The sequence below is a fragment of the Globicephala melas genome, chromosome 10 (genome assembly GCF_963455315.2).
Source record: "Globicephala melas chromosome 10, mGloMel1.2, whole genome shotgun sequence".
Classification (NCBI taxonomy): Eukaryota; Metazoa; Chordata; class Mammalia; order Artiodactyla; family Delphinidae; genus Globicephala; species Globicephala melas.
The window spans coordinates 6,212,698-6,231,984 of record NC_083323.1 but is presented as its reverse complement, the minus strand read 5'-3'; the positions used below and the strand labels follow the sequence as shown (position 1 = coordinate 6,231,984).

Genomic DNA, 19,287 nt, shown 5'->3' with positions numbered 1-19,287 from the left:
TGATTCTGAGAAGGAGGAAGGCAGTGCAGCTCCTGAGAAAAGCCAGTGGCAGGAGTAGGGTTGGAGGGAAGTGGCATGTCCACCCTGAGCCTGGGCAGACCAGGCTGCAGGTCCTCGCGTGCTGAAGGCTGGGGGGTAGGTATGACAGCCTCCAGCAAGCCAAGGCTGGGTGAGACTCAATGGTTTCCATTTGCTACTTTTACAAAAATGAATATCAGTATCATTGCAAATTTGAGAGAAAAACCCATACAAGAGAAAGAATAATTTAAAATTATCCTTTTTACTAGTCCAAATGGACTTTTAAGTCTCTGTAATAGACAATTTCCCAGGGCTGTGGGAGGCACTGTTAGTGGTTAAGAGCTAGGGTTTTCCATCTAGGATATTACTTACTAGCTCCTGAGTGCTACCAACAGGTCTTCTGAAACTGTGCTATTCAAAATGTAGTCCTTAGACCAGTGGGCGTGGCATCACTTGGGAGATCATTAGAACTGAGCATTAATAGGCCCCACTTTTTTTTTTTGATGGTGCCACGTGGCATGCGGGATCTTAGTTCCCCGACCAGGGATCGAACCCAGGTCCTCATCAATGTAAGCACGGAGTCCTAACCACTGGACCACCAGGAAAGTCCCATAGGCCCCACTTTGGACCTACTGAATCATTATATCTGGAGGTGGGGCCTGGGAATCTGGGTTTTAGCAAGCTTGCTTAAATTTAAGAAGCACTGTTCTACAATAGTTTAACCTCAGATAACCTTTGGCAACTGTGGATTTAATTTTTTTTTAACTTTTGTTTTTTGAAGTATAGTTGATTTACAATGTTGTTCCAATCTCTGTTGTACAGCAAAGTGACTCAGTTTTACACAGATACACGTTATTTTTTTAATATTCTTTTCCATTATGGTTTACCCCAGGAGATTGGATATAGTTCCCTCTGCTATACAGTAGGACCTTGGTGTTTATCCATTCTAAATGTAATAGTTTGCATCGATTTAATATTCTTGATAGACCAGAAGGTTCACGACATGGAGTTATTGGGGGAAAAAAAAAGGAGACAGAGAGTTTGGGTTTTGAGCTCTACGCCCTGTGTGTGGTTCTCATCCTGTTTCCAAGACTGGGAAATGGGTTGATACGGATTATGTAAAGGAGGCACATAAAGCACTCAGAGTCTTGAACATGGGTAAACGTTAGGCACCACAGGCTTCGGGCCTGAGCGCGGGCCTTTGGCTACCAGCTGCAGCATTCTGTGCCTAAAGCTGAGGCAGGAACCCCTGGGAGTGCAGGAGGGGGCGCTGCAGGTGGGAGGCCTGGCCAGCGAGAAGCAGGCTGTGGGGGCCAGGCAGGGGCCTGCAGGAGAGATGCACCTCTTTCAGCTTCTTGGCCCAGGGCTTCTGTGCCTTCCGAAAGCCATCTTCGGCTTCTTTGGTCTCCTTAAAACCTCCCATCATTTGCTTGTGAAAGGCCTCCTTCTGCCAGTTCTTGATCTTCTCGAAGTCCTCATTCATCAGCGAGGCCTTCACCTCCAGGTGCAGCTCGCTCACCTTCTCTGCCTCGGACATGACGGACACCCAGGCCTTCTCCACCGTCCCGTACTGAGGCCCTGGCACAGGAGAGAAGCTGGTGGGTTACTCGGCACTGTGGGGCCCAGACAGGCCCTGGGGGAGGGGATTTCCTCTGTTAACCTCCCTCAGCTGTTGGGATGGGGTTTTAGGCCGGCAGGCTGGCTGCCCGGCTGAGAGGTTTCCTTTTGGTTGTTTCAGATATTTTTCTCTCAGTGCTGTTCCTTTTTCAGTTCCTGGGATGAAGAAAAGAATAAGGAACTGAAGCTGGATCTGTTATTTTGTTAGGGAAACTGGGGGATTACACACATTTCCTTTCTGTAAAGTCACTGAGCTCTTGAAAAACTCAAGTTTCCTCATCTTGGAAGTTTTGATTTGCTTAAGGTTGGCTAGAGAAGGAGGGCCTTCTGGAATGAGCTGACCTCTCTGCCAGGCCACTCGGAGCCCACCCGCACTGGCTCCTGCTGGCCCCTGGCTCCCCCTCCACTGGACCACACGTTCTCCCAAGGCCCATTCATTCCATGCAGAGCAGGACCCTGGGAACTGCTTGTTGAATGAAGGACTGTCTCCTCAGCAGAATGGAAGCCCTGTCCTGGGGGAGGAGAGGAGGAGACAGGAATGTACTCTGGCCCAGACAGAATTCTCTAGATAGCACTGTGGGGGTGCCTGGGTCACCCCACTCACTGTTCTCAGGAAGAAAACTCCTAATGTGGCCCGTCATTTTGTTGAGTGAGGTGATGGAGGGAGAGATGGGCTATGACAGAAGCTGAGGACGGAAATGGGAAGACCCAGCACCTGCCCTCAAGGCGCTCCCGGGGGTCAATGACTGTTGGAGCTGGGTAATGACACAGAGACGTGTGGTGTGTGGGTGAGTGTGTGCGGGTGGGTGAGTGTGTGTGTGTGTGCGTGTGCGTGTACGAATAAACGTAGAACATTAGCCCCTCTGAACCTCTAATCCCTCATGTCTACAAAACGAGCAGCTCCCTGTCCTGCCTAGGTCTTGTGGCAGGATCCACAAAGTGAGCGGGCAAGAGTGCTTTATGAACCTCAGGTTCTGAATCAACAGAATGGACGGCGCTGACAGCTGGATCCTGAAAGAGGGGATTCAGGCAGGTGGAAATAAAATAACAACAGCTACTGCTTCCTGAAGGAGCTGGCTCATTCCCAGTCACTCCTCACCCAAGCATGGCTACCCCACTCCCTGGCACCCACTCTGTACCACGGCACTGTGCTAAGCTCCACAGAAAACCCGTTTCAGCAACAGGTGAAACACAGGCAGCTGGTCTAGACCCAACTGAAGTCGCCTGGGGGTCCCTCGCCCTAGCCTGGTTTCCCGTGGTCGGCTCCCCTGAGGACAGTTAGTCATGGTGGAAGAGTCTGCCCCAAAACATACCCTGAGAAACCCCCGCTAATCCACTTCTGTCCCAGGAAATCCTGTAATCAATCGAGCTCCCCCTCTACTGCTGGGAAGTGCATTCTGAGCACAATCCATATCCACAGCAGCGTTGTCACCAAGCTCTAGAATCTTCTGAGTTTTTGCTAGGGAGGGAGGGGAGGCAAAGCCTGCATCATACGACACCTGTAGTTATTCCTGTTAAAATTCAGTATTAGAAAGCCTGCCAGATGTCACCATCTAGTCTTATCTGACTTACTACTTGGCCAAGCTTACAAATAAACAGCCTGAGTGTCAGAAACCACGGTGCTGAGCAGCAAGGCCTTTGACTGGATAGGAGCCTACTCAAGGCTGGGCCCTGAAGGAGCTGCTCCTTGTTAACTCGGCAAGCGCAGCACGTCCTCTGGACAACAAGCTGCCACGGGAGTCTTGGATGCTGTTCGAGGACAGGAGTCCTGTGTCCCCAGGAAAGGGGAGGAAAGCTCATGCAGGCTATGCTGCTGGTGACGAATCACAGCCCCCCGAAACTGTGAGACAAACTCCTGCCCCTATCTTCCAAGAGAGGAAACTGGCTCAGAAAGGGTTGACAATTTGCCCTGGGCGCCTGGAGCTGAGACGCCCTGGGCGCCTGGGGCTGAGACGCCCCGTGCGGTGGCCTCCCTACCCTTGTCCACAAGCTGCCTCCAGCGCCGGGCCCACTCGGTGAGCTGCTGCGCATACGCCTTCTCGATGCGTGCCCGCTCGTGCAGGCAGTTCATGAGGTCGCTGCACAGGCGGTGGCCATCCTCGATCCGCTTCACGGTCCGCTTGTAGTTCCCGACCTAGGAAACAGAGTCCCGCTGTGAGGCCTGGGGCCGCGGCTGCAGAAACGGCTTCCACGCCAGCCCGGCTCTTGGGTGCTCATGCCCCACTCCTGTTTCAAAGGCACCCTGCATTGCTACATGACCAGCTCCCCGTTTTTATCACTAGCAGAAACACGCAAAACAGTGATTCGGAGCTTCTCAATGTCCATGCGGCCGGCGTCCATGCTCTGACCCGTGGTTCAGGGAGGGAGACAGGTCAGAGTGGGAAGGGCTCTGATGTAGGGAAGCGAGGGGCTGAGGGCACCCAGAGGGCATCTCACGCAGCTTCCCAGAGTGGGTAATGTCTAACTAGAAAGATGAAAAACAACAAAAACAGAAAAATAATTTTTTAGTAACTCAGATTAAAATGATTTTATAATTAACATTATAGACTCTTGGCTAAAGGCCTTTTGAGCATTACTGGAATAAGCAGGTTTCAGGTGCCTACTGCTGAGATGTCACCACATGCTACCTTATTATTACTTCCCAATTAGAGCAACAAACACTATTTCCCACTTTCTGAGCACATGCCAGGCACCACAGTAGGTGTTTTACACCCCAAAAATTGCCACTGCCCTAATGAGTAGGAATAACTGTCCCCATCTTAAGATGAGGAAACCAAGGCTCAGGGAAGTTACATTGTTTTCTAAGATCCCATAGTCGCAGTCCTAGAGGCTGGGCTGCAGCTGAAAGCAGGTTTTCAAATGGTTCCAGGTAGGAGTCTCGATGGCAAAGCTCACACTCTTATCTGCTTTGACGAGAGCCAAGGTGAGGCTTAATTACTTTATCTCACATATGAGAGGAGAGTTAGCTTATCTAAATTATAAATAATAAAAGAGTAATTGAGAAAATATTAGCGGCTAATTTGGAGTGAAAAATCCAAGTGTTCCATATGTTCCATTCATTGACCTGCTGATTAGAAAGGATACCATGTAGCTGACACTGGAGCACTTGGAGGAAATATGACAGAAAAATGATCGACTGTATTTTCAACCCTTTCCTCCCAACTGTCTTCAAAAACTGTAGTCACCTTTTTGTCAGTTTTTCCGTTTCTAAATGTCTCTGCCTGGCTAATCACTCTCATATTTCATCTCCATTTAGAGTCAATCTGGAAGCTCCTGGAGAACATGGAGGACTAGTTCCCACTTCTACAGAAAAGGGTACAGTCCTCTCTCTGCCACGTAGCCTGTTTAACCCTGACTTATGAACAGTTCAAACTGCCTGAGTCCCTCCCATCTTGTGCTGAGTTAGCCAGGTGAAGAAGAGGCTACAGTGGAGTGGCAGGAAGACCTTGCAAAGAGACAGAACACATGGAGATGGGCATCGGGAGAAAAGGGGACTGTGGTCCCTCCAGGAAGGGCTGTCCCTGAGGCCAGAGCTCTGGACAGGCTGAGATGACCCCACTCCCATGGGAACAGCGAGGATCCCTGGAAGGCAGGTAGTCTGGGTGGGCTTCTCCAGAGGTCTGGTATGATTTCCAGCAGTCTTGCTGAAGTGCACAAACAGCTCTCAGGCCCCACGATCAGTCATCGTTTCCTCCACAGACCCCTCCCTCCCAGGCGTGGCCTGGCTGCTACCCCCAGCAAGGAGAGCAGGTCAGCAGCTCACCAAAACACAGAAGGTGAACCTGAGTTTTCAACTCCATCCTTCAGCAGCCCCTTTTTAGGAAGGAGAAAGCAAGCATTTCACAACCAATTAGAAGTGACATCACATGTTCACTTCCCTTAAAATAGGGCCTTACTGTCATTTTCAAATTTACAGCAGGATGAAAAAAATAACCAACAAAACACAACTCAGTATTGCTGAGCTGGTGGCAAGAAGAGCTAAGATAATCACAGCTCAATACAGACTTGACAGCCGACAGGAAACCACGATGTAGATCTGGTTTTCATCCCACTGTTACCAATAATATTCATACTGGCAATCAATATTAAAATATGTTGGCTCTTCAGAAACCTGCCTGCCTGATTTTCAAAACCCTTGTAAAAAGATTTAGGGAAAAGAAAAGGGTATTTCTTAACAAGGTACACATTGGTACAGCCCATCAACACGTACCATAGATACTGTTCTTATTTATTTATTTGCTTCATTTATTTATTTAACATCTTTATTGGAGTATAATTGCTTTACAATGGTGTGTTAGTTTCTGCTTTATAACAAAGTGAATCAGCTATACATATACATATATCCCCATATCTCCTCCCTCTTGCGTCCCCCACCCTCCCTATCCCACCCCTCTAGGTGGTCACAAAGCACCGACCTGATCTCCCTGTGCTATGCGGCTGCTTCCTACTAGCTATCTATTTTACATTTGGTAGTGTATATATGTCCATGCCACTCTCACTTTGTCCCAGCTTACCCTTCCCCCTCCCGTGTCCTCAAGTCCATTCTCTATGTCTGCATCTTTATTCCTGCCCTGCCTCTAGGTTCTTCAGAACCACTTTTTTTTTTAGATTCCATATATATATGTGTTAGCATACAGTATTTATTTTTCTCTTTCTGGCTTACTTCACTCTGTATGACGGACTCTAGGTCCATCCACCTCACGACAAATAGATACTGTTCTTATTTATTTATTTATTTACATCTTTATTGGAGTATAATTGCTTTACAATGGTGTGTTAGTTTCTGCTTTATAACAAAGTGAATCAGTTATACATATAGATATGTTCCCATATCTCTTCCCTCTTTCATCTCCCTCCCTCGATACTGTTCATATTTAAATGACAACTCTTGAAATCTGAAAAGCAGCAAGGAATACGAAGGTTGTTCCTGGAAGCACGTGTTTTAGGTTTAAATGCCGGGGCCAAGGGGAAAGGGGAGTGCTCGTGACAACAGGCACTGAGATGCTCCAGCAATATCGGCCTTGCTGTCCTTTGCTCAGTGAAAGGCTACATATGGGCTTGTGACAGACCATCACTTCAGCCCACACGTGGGGACACTCATCAGGTTTCACTGTTTCCATCTCCATAAACCACACAGCAGCAGAGCACTGTGGATTTCCCACTCGATGAGCAGGGCGCTGACGGTCATCCTAACAGCAGAGCCACTGTGTGTTTCTAAAATAAGACACAGTCAACATAAAATAAAAATCACCCTTTACAGGTATAAACTTAGATGAGTTCAGATGAATGTATACTGTGTATAACCATCACCATATCAAGGGACAGAATACTTCTACCTCGCCACAGAGTTCCCTTGCACCCTCTTGCAGTCAATCTTCTCCCACACAGCCCCTGGCAACACTAATCTGATTTTTGTCCCGTTTTCACGATGTCCAGGATAAGTAGAATCACACTGTATGCAGCCTGGCTTTTGTGACAGGCTCCGTCACTTACCACAGTGCTTTCGAGACCGATCCACGTTGTTGCCTGTACCAGTAGTTCACTCCATTTTATTGCTAAGTTGGACACACCACAATTTGTTTACCCTTTCATCCTGTTTAAGGACATTTGGATTGTTTTTGGTTTGGGGCAATTATAAATAAAGAAGATATCAACAATTCCTATAGGTCTTTGTGTGGACATATGTCTTCATTTCTCTTGGGTAAATACCTAGAAGTGGAATTGCTATATGGTAAGTGTATGTCTAACTTTATAAGACAAAGTGGCTGGACCACTTTGTATTCCCATCAGCAGTGTATGAGAGTTTTAATTGCTCTGCATTCTCACTAGCACTTGGTATTATCAGGTTTTTAAAAAAAATTATTTTAGCCATTTAGTATGTAGCAACATCTCATTGTGATTTTAATTGCATTTTCTTAGTGTCTAATGATACTGGGCATCTTTTCTTGTTCCTATTTGCCATCCATGTGTCTTCTTTGGTAGAGTGTGTTCTCTTTTTAAAAATTGAGGTATAATGACTGTTTTGTAAAATGCAAGAAAAATTAATTTCAAATATATGATAAACTGATAATACATTAAAGTCAGGACATACATGGTTAGCTATTTCTGCTCTATCAGTTTTGTAATTAAAAAGCTTCTCTCTTGCTTCTCAAAATACTAGCTTGCTTTGAGATGGCCAAATGACAGATAACTTTAGGTAGGAATTGAAAATAAACAAGCTCTCTTCCAATCCTGATTATCAATTGATTTGTTCATAAAACGCCCATTTTAGAAACTAGGTCTGAAGCCATCTATGTTCCTAACTTCCTCTAGATTCAGACTCACCCCCTCAGATACCAAGGTGCTAAAGACAGATGTTCAACATGCAAGTGCCTGGGTGCAAGGGGGGGATACCCCTACTCTCCCCTCAGGAACCCACCTGGCCGAAGGAAGGGTGAGGGGTGGGGCAGGTATACTAGAGGCAACAACCAGACTGAATTTTCAAGGACAAGTGGACGGATTAAAGGTGAGGTGAGGGAAATGATTCCTGGCAGAGACAATGTTGGCAAAATGAAGAAGGTGTGACAGCATGGAGACCTGGCTCCGGGAGAAGTCCACCAGGAAAAGAACGTGGACCACAGAATGCAGGGGGTGACTAGAGACTGAGCTGGGCACTGGGTACAGCAAGTGGTGTGCGAGGTGGGGTCAGTCAGACAGTGAAAAATCTTGAGGGTCAGGCCTTCATCCGAAAGGGTGCTGTGCTCAGGGAACGGTGGGGTTCAGGAAGGTGAAGCCCCTGGAGGGGAGGTATGAGTAGCCTGCTGACTCTGGGGCACAGCAGTGGGGAGGAGAGCAGGAAAGCAGGAAAAAGGAAGTGCGCTGTCCTCCAGGTGGCACATGGGGGCGGCACAGAGGTAGCAGAATCCCAACTTCCAGGCACCTCAGGGTTGCGGGGGGAGGGGGGGTTCCTGCAGGCTGGACCTATCAGGCGGAGAGAGCGGAGTCCTCCTCCTTTCCAGAGTCCTCCAGAAACCAGTCTCCCGCCTCCCTCCACCCAATCACCAAAAGGCCTGCCTTAGGCTCACCAGGAGCCCGACCGGTCCTGCCGTCCTCCCGGGAATCTGGGTCGCCCTACCCCCTTCTACCCTCAGTGCCCTTCACCTGGGCCCAGAGGCCCCTTGCTGCCTGCCGTCCTCCCGGCTGCCTGTGAGTCTGGCTCTCATCATTCCTCTGGCTTTCCTCTGCCCCAGGCCCTGAGAATCCAGCGTCACACAAGTCTTGGTTTCAGTCAGCTAAGACGAGTCTGGGGCTGGAGTTGCAGACATCCCCTGGCAGAAACTGCGTAATCAGGAATCAGAGCAGAGACAGTGGGCTCTGCCTAAAAACCAGCGGGTTTATAATTACAGGGGTGCTGGGAAGGACTGTTCAAACAGGTCGCACCAGTTCCTCATTTATCCTCTGGGTGTAAACAGTCTGGAACTGCCTTTCACAAGGACACTGGAGAATGTTTCCTTCTCCGACTTTACAGCCTACTTACCTTGGCCAACTCCATTCTGTGGAACACAGTGGCCAAAGGCAACAGGAAAGCTGGAGGGTCTCCGCAGGTCAGTGGGACCCCCGGGATCCCAGGTGGATGAGAGGGAGTGTGAATGCGGACGTGCAGCTCCTCCCACCTGTTGGCCCCAGTGCCAGCTCAGTTACCATTACCTGTGTGAACTGCGGGCTCAGGTCAGAGGACCTATAGGGTCATCTCACGTACATCTTCCATGTTATTCCTTTTACCCTTCTCTTTGGTCGGTGACCATCGAGCCCATCTCGCAGACAAATTGCGTGATTACGACCAAAGGCCCAGGGTAACCAGTGGCCCAAGTGAGAAGCGAACCAGGCAGGAACACCCAGAGCTCACGCTCTCCCGCCCTGTGCTGCCTTGGCCCTGAGGCATGAACCTCTTCCCTCCAGTGGCTCATCTCAACATCACAAAGAATCCCTGTGGACTTTGGATGTCCCCAGGAACCCCAGTGAGCTTCTGGCTGTCTCACTGCTGACTTGATGCACAACACAGATGGTGCTCCTAGGCCTGCGGCCCGGACCACCCTGCCCTCCCCCAGCCAGCCCCTCTGCCCATGCCAGCCCCAGACGGCCTCACTGCCCACCGTCCTGGGCCTGGGCAGACCAGAGCCCGCAGCACACAGGACACCACCCCCACACGCCTTCCGATGGTGCCGCAGCACCTTTTGTCTTTCTTCACCGCTCTTTCTCAACTGCCTTCCACTCACTGCGTCTCGTCAGGCACTCAATAAAAATGTGAAAGGTAAAACCATAAAGCGACTCGAAGAAAATGTCGGCAAATATCTTTGTGACTTAGGGCAGGGCAGGATTCCTTAAACAAAATTTCAAAAGTAAAAGCCATAAGGTTACGCACACACACATCCGTGTGTGTGTGCGCGCGCGCGCGTGTGTGCGTGTCCAAATAAATTTTATTACTTCAAAAATTATGGATTTCTCTTCAGAAACCAATATCATGGACAAAGCTAACAGATTCAAATACTGTCTACTAATCTGTCTAAATTGTCCAAATTGACAAGGGACTAAAATCTGGAATATCCCAGGAAATCCTACATATCAACATGAAAGAGACACCGCCGGGGAACACGGGCAAAGGTATGAAGTGGTAACTTCAGAGAGAAGTGGAAGTCCATGGGGCTAAAGGCCTGAGTGAGATGCTCACACTGTGGGACTGCCCATGAGAGCAGCAAGGTAGCTCTTTACCTGTACAGACTGGCACACTGTAGAGAGCGGGAAATGCCAAGTGTGGGGCGGAGCTGGGCACACAGGACCGCTTCTGAATACAATGGCGGAAACCAGTCTGGGGCAAGCCTGTGACAGCCAGGCAGTAATTAAGTCACTAAGCATACACATGCCCTAGGAGGACCCAGCCACATGGCTCCGGAGTTTTATCCCCATAGATATGTTGGCTCAGGTCACAGGGCACGTAGGGGTCGGTCTCCTCCTTGGGGAAAGCATGGGTGAATGTGGGGGGCACCCCAGTGTGGCAGCAAGAAAAAAGTGCAGGACTGTGTAGACACCGCAATGGAACAGACCTCACACACAGTGCAGAGAGGAGAAAAAGAAACAGAACGGCAGGGCACAGGATGCCTTGATGCAAATTAAAAATAGCTGCACATGAAGCAAGGGTACAGTTTACAACACATGCTCACAAAAGCCATAATATTAGAAAGGGGGAGGGATTAGGTGCCAAAAGCAGGGAAAGGAATGGAGAAGGAGGTGGTGCTGAACGAGTCCCGTCCTACCTGCCCCAGTTTCAGCTCTCTGCTAAGGCTCAGCTGGTCTTCCCCACAGAGGCTACCCTGACACCGCCTGCCATCCCTGCCGGACCACCAAGGGGGCGGGTCTGGATCGCCTGCACTAGCAGACAGGCGACACCAATTCCCCACCACGGGGTCCTGCTGGCTGGTCCACCTGGGGGCCACGAGGGCCCTTCCAAACACTGTCCCCATGCCCCACAGTCGTAGCTTGTTCCACATGGGTCACAAGTGTGCATGTTAGCCTCCCTGCCCCAGCTGGACTGCAAACCTCTTGGTAACAGGCGCCGCACACAGTTTTTCCATCAGTGGCAGCATCATAATAGAGCACACCTACCCTTTGCCAGGCAGAGTGCTCACAGCTCTACATGCAACCTCATTTAATCCTGTGATGATCCCAGGCAGGAGGATTTTACAGAATAGGAAACAGGTTTGAAGAGGCAAAGTCACCCATAATCATGCAGCCAAAAGGAGGCAGATCCCACCTTCTAGAACCTTCCTCAGGCTGAGAATAGAGAGCATGTAGAATGAAGACTTAACGGGTCCATATCAGGTGATGTGTATGTTTCCAACCAGCCCTGCAGGTTCCAGGAAAGGCCACAGAGTTCAAGACTGTGACGCAGTATATGAACCCCACTCCTGAATCCCCCTGATTCCTCTTGGTGCCGGTGAGGCTCATGCCAGGACCCCCAAACCTGTAAACTACTAAGACCGCTTGACAAACATGACCTTGATTTTACTCTCAGAACGCTCATGCTCTTTAACCTGTGACTCTGAAGTCCCAAGCACCAGAGCTGCTCCCTCTACACCCTGGAGAGGCAGGTCCAAGAGTGAGCCAGCTGTGCCAAGCTGACTGGACAAGAAAGAAAAGCCACTGGTGGTGCCCCTCCAGGCACGTGCACACAGTCAGAGACCAACATTCTGTCCAAAGCTGCTACAGTATGCCCAGAGGCTCCAGGAGCTTCTCAATCAGCCTGAAAGATAAGGATGAAAGACAAGCCTGAAGAGGTGGCCATCAGCCCCTGGCCCTCTCTGATGAGGCCACCTTCCCTCTACCCCTGCTCACGAGGGGAGCAGCAAAGAGCTGGTCCTGCCCTGAAAGAAATGACCAGGTCTCTCTGCCTGCGCTTCTATCCCTTCAGTTGTACGGTGGATTCTGTGAGGATGTATGCACTGGTAAGTTCACAGCATAGGGTGGGTCTCTTCCCAGTCAGATGTGCTCTTAGCCTGGGGCAGCCATCACTTGACAAGACCTGCCATTTCCTTTTTTTTGCGGTACGCGGGCCTCTCACTGTTGTGGCGGAGCACAGGCTCCGGACACGCAGGCTCAGCGGCCATGGCTCACGGGCCCAGCCGCTCCGCGGCATGTGGGATCTTCCTGGACCGGGGCACGAACCCGTGTCCCCTGCATCGGCAGGCGGACTCTCAACCACTGCACCACCAGGGAAGCCCCAAGACCTGCCATTTCTTCATCTTGTCCCTCCAGACACAAAATGAAGAGAAGGGACAGGATTAGGTGACCTCCAAGAGACCTTCACAATTCCAGGTATCTGGCTGGCTACATGGCTGGCGACCTCCCGAAGCGCTCCCAGCTCTCAGTTTTTGAGGGTCTGGCAACAGCCTCTTGCCACTCACAAATACGGGGTGAACACCTACTGCGTGCCAAGGACTATGAAAGGGACTAGGGATGCAATGGTGAACAAACTGTCATCATCCCTACCTTTGTGGGACTTCGGTCAAGTAACAGTTACAGACGGTGGCAATTCCTGGAAGGAACACTCCAGGAGATTGGGACTGCCTGGAGGAAACGATGTTTGAGGTAAGAGCCAAGGGACCTCTGGGGCAAGGCCACTTTCTGAAGGCTTGAGGCAGCATGTTGAGGCCCACAGAGCATGAGCTATACGCGATGCCACCCCCTCCATGAAGGTGCCCCCTCCCCAGCAGCTCATCCCTCCCTGTTACTTTTGCCGCGATGTCTGCTGTCACATGCAAAATGTGGTAACACACGGGTTTTGAGGGCAAGGACTGTGTCTTTATTCTTCTCCATCCACCATGCCAGGCACACAGAGGGCACCCTGTAATATCTTCTCAATGCCCAAATGATGCTGGGAGCAGAGATTCCGTTCCATGTAGACAGGAGGGGACTGAGAAGTTGCTGAGTGCCCAGCTAGAGGCACAGGCAATGAAGTAAGTCACGATCCTTTATTTATTGAGTTCTTAATCCAATGAGTCCCTTGAACTCTCCCCACAAAAGCTAAAAAGGATCACCTCTCAGCACATCATCAGATATTAACTCCACAGATGACAAGTGAGCAACTAACACTTTTGCCAAGCACAAACCAGCAGGAGAGCCTCGCAGTTCCTTCATTGCACTTGCACGGCTTTCAGTGAAATTCCAGTTCCCAGTCAGTTTATCTCCATGTCCCGCCATGTCCAGGGAGGCCGAGACGGCTGCAGGACTGGGCCTTTCAGTGCCACTGCTTCCCCACCTGCATTCCCTGCGGAGTACACAGCAGAGGCCATATCCGTACACACCAGCAGGGCCTCCCGTCTCAGGCACCCTTCTTCAATCCATCCCAACCCCTACTCTGAACCTCCCTTTCCAAAAAAGGGGTCACAATCGATCTTAAGGTTGTAAAATCTGTGATGTGCTTGAAAGGACCAAGGAGTAAGGCGTATCCTTGGGGAACCATGAACTCGTTGCCTTGCTCTCAAACTGTGCTCTGGCAGTCCTCGTTTCTACAGGATTCCACTTCCAGTTCTCCAACCTACCTTCCAGCTCACCCACCATCTGGGCTCCCAATTTGTCCTGCACTGGAACAGAAGGTCTAGGATCTCCTCACTTCAGTGCTCCCCTGAACCTGACCTCACCGGGCTCCCCATACTGGAAACAGGGTAATGCAGTTTACCTGGCAGGGCCCCAAGAGCGTTAGACATCAAGGCTCCTTGCTGGCCTGCTGCTGCTGCTGTTTACGTATAGCCTCAGTTTCCAGCCACCTTGAGCCTGACCTGTGTGCTGACCCAAACTAGTCCTGTCACTGCCTCGGGCCTCAGTCCCAACTCCTGGTTTTCAGATCTCATCCCCAACACTTACCAGCCCTATCCCCTGTTCCTAGAATTTGTATTCATCAAGTAGGAGGGTGAAGAAATTGTGGCTCATCACCCTTGCTGTTTGAGAGTTTTAAAGCACAAATCCCAAACTTCAACAATGTTAAAAATAACTGCATTATCAATCTTTAATCTAAATGTTCAAAATGACAAGCTGAAAAATGGATGAAATGGAAAGTGAGAAATTCCAGTTCTCAGATCTAACTCAAAGCAGAACAGATAATAACATACAGAGGAAGGATGTGTTTAAACAAAGTTATTTTAGACCTGAACTCCTCCTCAAGACTGGTCAGCCAGGCTCACCGTGCTCTGCCCTCTCGGCACACGTTGCTCAGATGTCAGGATAAAGGCCCAGCGACGCCTGGGGACTTGTTCCTGAGCACAGCACATGCCCCACCTGTGAGCCAGCACCCCGAAGACCCTGCCCTGGAGCGCCCAGTCTCCCCGGCATGAGGGTACGTGCACACACTCATGCTTCAGCCAGGCGTCCGGGAAGCAGCCTGAGCATACGGCTGCCTGGTGACCAGGTCGCTGCCCCCTCTTATTCCCCCTCATGCTCCAGTAGGTGCTGCATGAGTGGCACCTCCTCGCTCTAAGGGCTGCCGCCAACCCTGACGGTGAGATAAGTTCCGGCTCTGTTAAGTAAGGGCTCGCTGAAGACCAAGCCGCTTTTGGCAGAAACTCTAACAGTGAAAGGAGGCAGGGATGGTTAGAGAGGTTTCTGAAATCGGTGAACCCCCCCGGGGTAAAAAGCCAAAAGACCTAGTGTGGAAATCATCAGATTGGAAAAGTGGGAATAAATAGCACTTCCTCCAGGGAGCACCCCGCTTCCACCATGTCCACCCCCTCCCCAGCTTGCTGCTTCCACAGCACCCCGTCCCTCCCCCTGCTCCCTGGTTGAACTTCCTGACTCCTGTTAAAAAAGAAAACCCTCCGCCACAGGACACGAGCGCCTCCGCCCCATCGCCATGCCTGGGTCCTCAGCACCAGGCCCACCGTCCACACCCACACATTGGTATAAAGGTGTCTCAGTGCAGCCAGGCCACCACAGGCTAACTGAGCGCCCAAGACTTCTCCAGTTCTAAAAGCATGCATTTCTATTTGTTACTGAGTAGAAATGGAAAACGTTTTCTCCTACAGGGCTTACAAAAGTTACTTTGACATCACTGAAATCAAGAGAGAAAATAAAAATCTATCTTCAGAGAATAAGCTTGACAGCAAAACATCTTGAGTGTTTGAGTCTCTCAAGGCCAGAGCTGAGCAGCTCGCTAGCTGGCATCTAGAACAACGGCATTTAGGCAGGGGAGGGGCAAGCCTGCATGGACCAGGTGAAAGGCCACCTGATTCGCCCGTCTTTGCCTGTCTCCACGGGTGCGGCGCTCACACGTGAAGAGGTGACGCTTTGAGACCACTCGGGCTCGGAGCCATTTGGACCCTGGCGCTGCGGGTGTTATCTATAATTCTCACAACCATCCTGGGAAGTAGGAATTAGCAATGCCATGTTCGTGCCTAGGACAGTGAGCAGGTTACTTCTCTTCCCTGAGTCCTCAGGGTCACACACTAAGAAACGCTGGCACCAGGCCTGAACCCAGACAGGACGCTACTTCCTCACGCCGAAGCAGAGGCATTTAAGTACGTGGCAGTCACTGCAAAGGAATACCTCTCTACTATAAGGAGCTCCCAGGAAGCTGAGAGCAGAGGCAGGAGAGCAGTTCTAGAGAGCAGGTGCTTGGGCCCAAATCCCAGCTCCACCCACTGCTAGCACCATCAAACCACCCGAGCCTCAGCTGCCCCACCTGTAAAGTGGAGCTCACAATCGCAGAGGCAGTCGAGAGGACTGAGCGCCCCCACGTAAAGCAGAGTAGGTGCCTGGCACAGAGCAAGTGTGCAATAAATGCTAGCCGCTATCACTGGTTTTCATTGCTAAACTTCTTGTTGTGGGTTAACATTCCCACAGAGAGTACCCAGACCATAGCATAGAGCTTATGGGCACACAGCTCCATGACTTGGCAGTGCGTACACACCCATGCATGGGGTACAAGGGGCAGCGAAAGTCACTGCTCTCCTGGAGCCACCGATGACACAGCACAGTCCACGCGCTCAGGAGGGAGGGCCCTCTTCCACATCCTCACAGCATTTGCCAGATGTAAAAGGCACTTTTGTCTGTTTATTAATGCTGCACCTTCAAGGCCTAGAATAGGACCTGGCACATGGTGGGTGCTCTGTAGGTGTTTACTGAAATAATGGTTTCTGTTCGGTATTATGGCTATTTGCATACATACTTTAATTCCAAATATTTGTTTGTAAGCTTCTTATGAGCAGGGCATATCTTATTACCCAGCATCAAACCTTATCCTTTCTCTGATTCACTTGTACATTCAATCAACAATCATTTAGTGTGTCAAGCACTGTGCTAAGTATCAGATTCCCAGGGAAGAATCACGTCTTTGCCCCTAGGGAGTTCACAGCCTAGAGGGAGAAGCAAACGGTACAGCATGCTAGGCAGGCAGGAAGGCTGCCTAGGCCTGCCAGGGAGGACCAGGGAAGGTTGCCCGGAGGAGGGGCTCCCCGGGAAAGAAATGGAGGTCAGGCTGGAGAAAAGACCACCGCCCTCAGCCCCTACCCTCCCAGGCAGGGAGACAGCTCTTGGTGGATAGGAGCCTGGGGGGCTCTGCTTGACTGGAGCCCAGGGCAGAGCTCCTTAGGAAGGGCCAGGTGTCCAGCAGCTGCCAGCACATGCTCAAGTCTTAGGCATGCTAAAGAGTGCGGTTTTACTTGGAAGGTGATGCAGAAAAGTGAAGCTTCCTACCCGGGGCAGGGAGTTGCACAGGTTTGCTTTTCTGGATGGGCTACCCTGGTTGCAGGGTAGAGAACAGATGGAACATGGCACAGGGGAGGCTAGTGCCCTAATGCTTGGTCATGGTTCAACAAATACTAGTTTTCTTGAAAGAATGAATTAATGGTTCTATTTAGAAACTTTAGTGAAATAAAGGTAGGCCACCAGCCTGCTGGGAGCTATGTCCAAGTGCTGTGGAATAGTGATACGGCTGACACACGCACAGCAAGGCTGCCATGCAGAGAAGTCCATCCAGATCTGTGTATGTGGGAGGTGGCTGGAGAACACATGGAATGGACAACTGCTGCTGAGAGGCAAGGAGACAGTTATTTTCATACACCTCGTGCTTCCACTCACGGCACCCACCCAACCTCCCATGACTGCCCGCCACTAAAAATGTTGGCTCTGGGGTCCCAAGACTGTGCACTCATTTTGGGACCCCAGGACTTAGCCCAGGGCCTGGATCGTGGCAGGTGCCAAATAAGGCTTTATGGAATCCATGAACAGGGGGCAGCAGCATCTTCTAAATATGTTACCTACAAAATTGGTCTAAAAGGATGGGAAAAGTACACACCATTTTACACGGATGGCTTTCCAGACAAAATACTGATGCACATGGAGATGTTCTCATTGATGTGCTGTGTCCACAGTGCTTGAGTCTGAGAGGACTCTGCAGGGAGAGCCTTCTCTGAAGGAGACAGCAAATACTAGTCATGTGCCAACTCTTTAGGGCTAACATTCCCAGAACATTTTACAGCAAGATATTTATGTCCTCTTCATCTCCAAAATATCCTTCTCCTCAAAGGCTCCTTGTGCCCACAGAGAGTGCAGTACAGGCCAGCCCCAGTCTGGCTTCAGCCGGGGAGATCTGAGCTCTAATTGCATGTACCACTGACAGCTGAACAGAGCTCCTGCCTCAGGGATGAGGCAGATGCAGGGCCCAGTTCCTGAAATCAGCAGTCTGCCCTCCCAGCCTGGCCTCAGGAGCCCTCAGAGATTCAGGCTGCAGCCCTCAGGCCTGCTGGGGCCAAACCCGCTGTCGTGTTCCCAGAGCCTATGAAGGGCAGAGGGGGGCCAGGCTTCCTAGGAAGCACTGGTAACACTTGAAAAGCACCATGGCCTGCAGCCTAGGCTCTCTCTGTACCCCAGCCCCCAGAGCCAAAGAGGAGACCCAGAAAGAGGGCCTGGAAGTGAAGGACGCGGGGGACACCTGCAGGCTCCCCGCACGAGCCAGGACTTGCCAGAAGCGACCGAGCCACCCATGCCCCACTGGGGAGCCTGTGCGCAGGATGTGCCAGCCTCCAACTTCAGCCAACTGGTGGCTAAAGGAGTCATCCTCTTGGGGAACCACCTACCTAGGCCTACCTAGGCCTCAACCTACCTAATCCCACATGACTTCTCACCTCCAAAACAGACCCTTGGCTCCAAAGAGGTCAAGATCCTCAGCCCTCTGCAAGGCCATGCTCATTCCAACCTCCAGACATTGTTCTGGCCTAGAATGCTGTCCCTGCTCCCAACTCATAGCCCAGCCCCACCCATCCCACGTATCTTCTCTGGTGATGCCAGCAGCAGACCCCTCTCCTCTGAACGCCATGACACTGAGAAGCAGAGCTGTGGCTTGGTCTCATTGCCCTCACTCTCCATGGAGGCCACCATCCTTTCTCCTCCCAATACCTTCACTGTGGGAATCAGATATCCACCCCTCTTCTCTTCTGAATCGTTTACTACGGTGTTGGGGATACAGAAAGTGTCCCCTCCAAATGCCCACTAAATACTTCTGGCTGATATTATGTCCCTGTGGGTAATCTCTCCTCCCAAGATCACTACTTGTTCACTCATTCATCTAGCAAACATCTGAGTGCTTAGTAAGTACTGATCCTGCCTATCTTCCATGCTACCTTTCCTGCCCCCCACCCTAGGGGGAGCCCTACCTCCCCCTTGCACCCCAGCAAATTCTACAGCACCTCAAACAATGATCTGTCTCCTCCCTCTGGGAGCTTACTTCCAAATGTCACAGCCAAAGGCTCCCGGAGGGCAGGGCCATGTCCCTCCTGTGCAGGCACACAGCCAGCATGCAGAAGATGGTTCTGGAATGACCCACTTCAGTTAGCACCTTTTGGTGGGAAGGAGTAAAATTAAGCACAAAAGACTTTTCCACCTCGAGACCGCAAGGCTTTCTTTAGATTGTACAGCTCTGTGGGTCACACCAGTGAGAAGCGGCCTTCCATGGGAAAGAGGGAACTTGCTGGCAGCTTGGAGATGTGCACCTGGCAACGTGCGCCTAAGTCGCTCAGAGACGAGCAGGGCCGGTTCAGCCTGAGCCATCCAGGGCACACCCATCAGAGGAGGAGGGCGGCACTGCTGATTTATATGAGATGAAGAGTAATTTCAGGGACAGCATCACAA

General features: G+C 50.8%; 1 protein-coding gene across 3 annotated transcripts in view; it reads right to left on the bottom strand.

The window, feature by feature from the left end:
* PACSIN2 (protein kinase C and casein kinase substrate in neurons 2) overlaps nt 1–19,287 on the bottom strand; it is a 139,904-nt gene that overhangs the window by 19,251 nt on the left and 101,366 nt on the right. For all 3 annotated transcript variants that reach the window (XM_030855736.2, XM_030855737.2, XM_060305896.1), the window contains exons 3-4: nt 3,613–3,769; nt 1,361–1,596 (exon numbers count right to left, since the gene is read on the bottom strand). In XM_030855736.2, the coding sequence (XP_030711596.2) occupies nt 1,361–1,596; nt 3,613–3,769 (393 nt within the window). The remainder of the gene's footprint in view (nt 1–1,360; nt 1,597–3,612; nt 3,770–19,287) is intronic.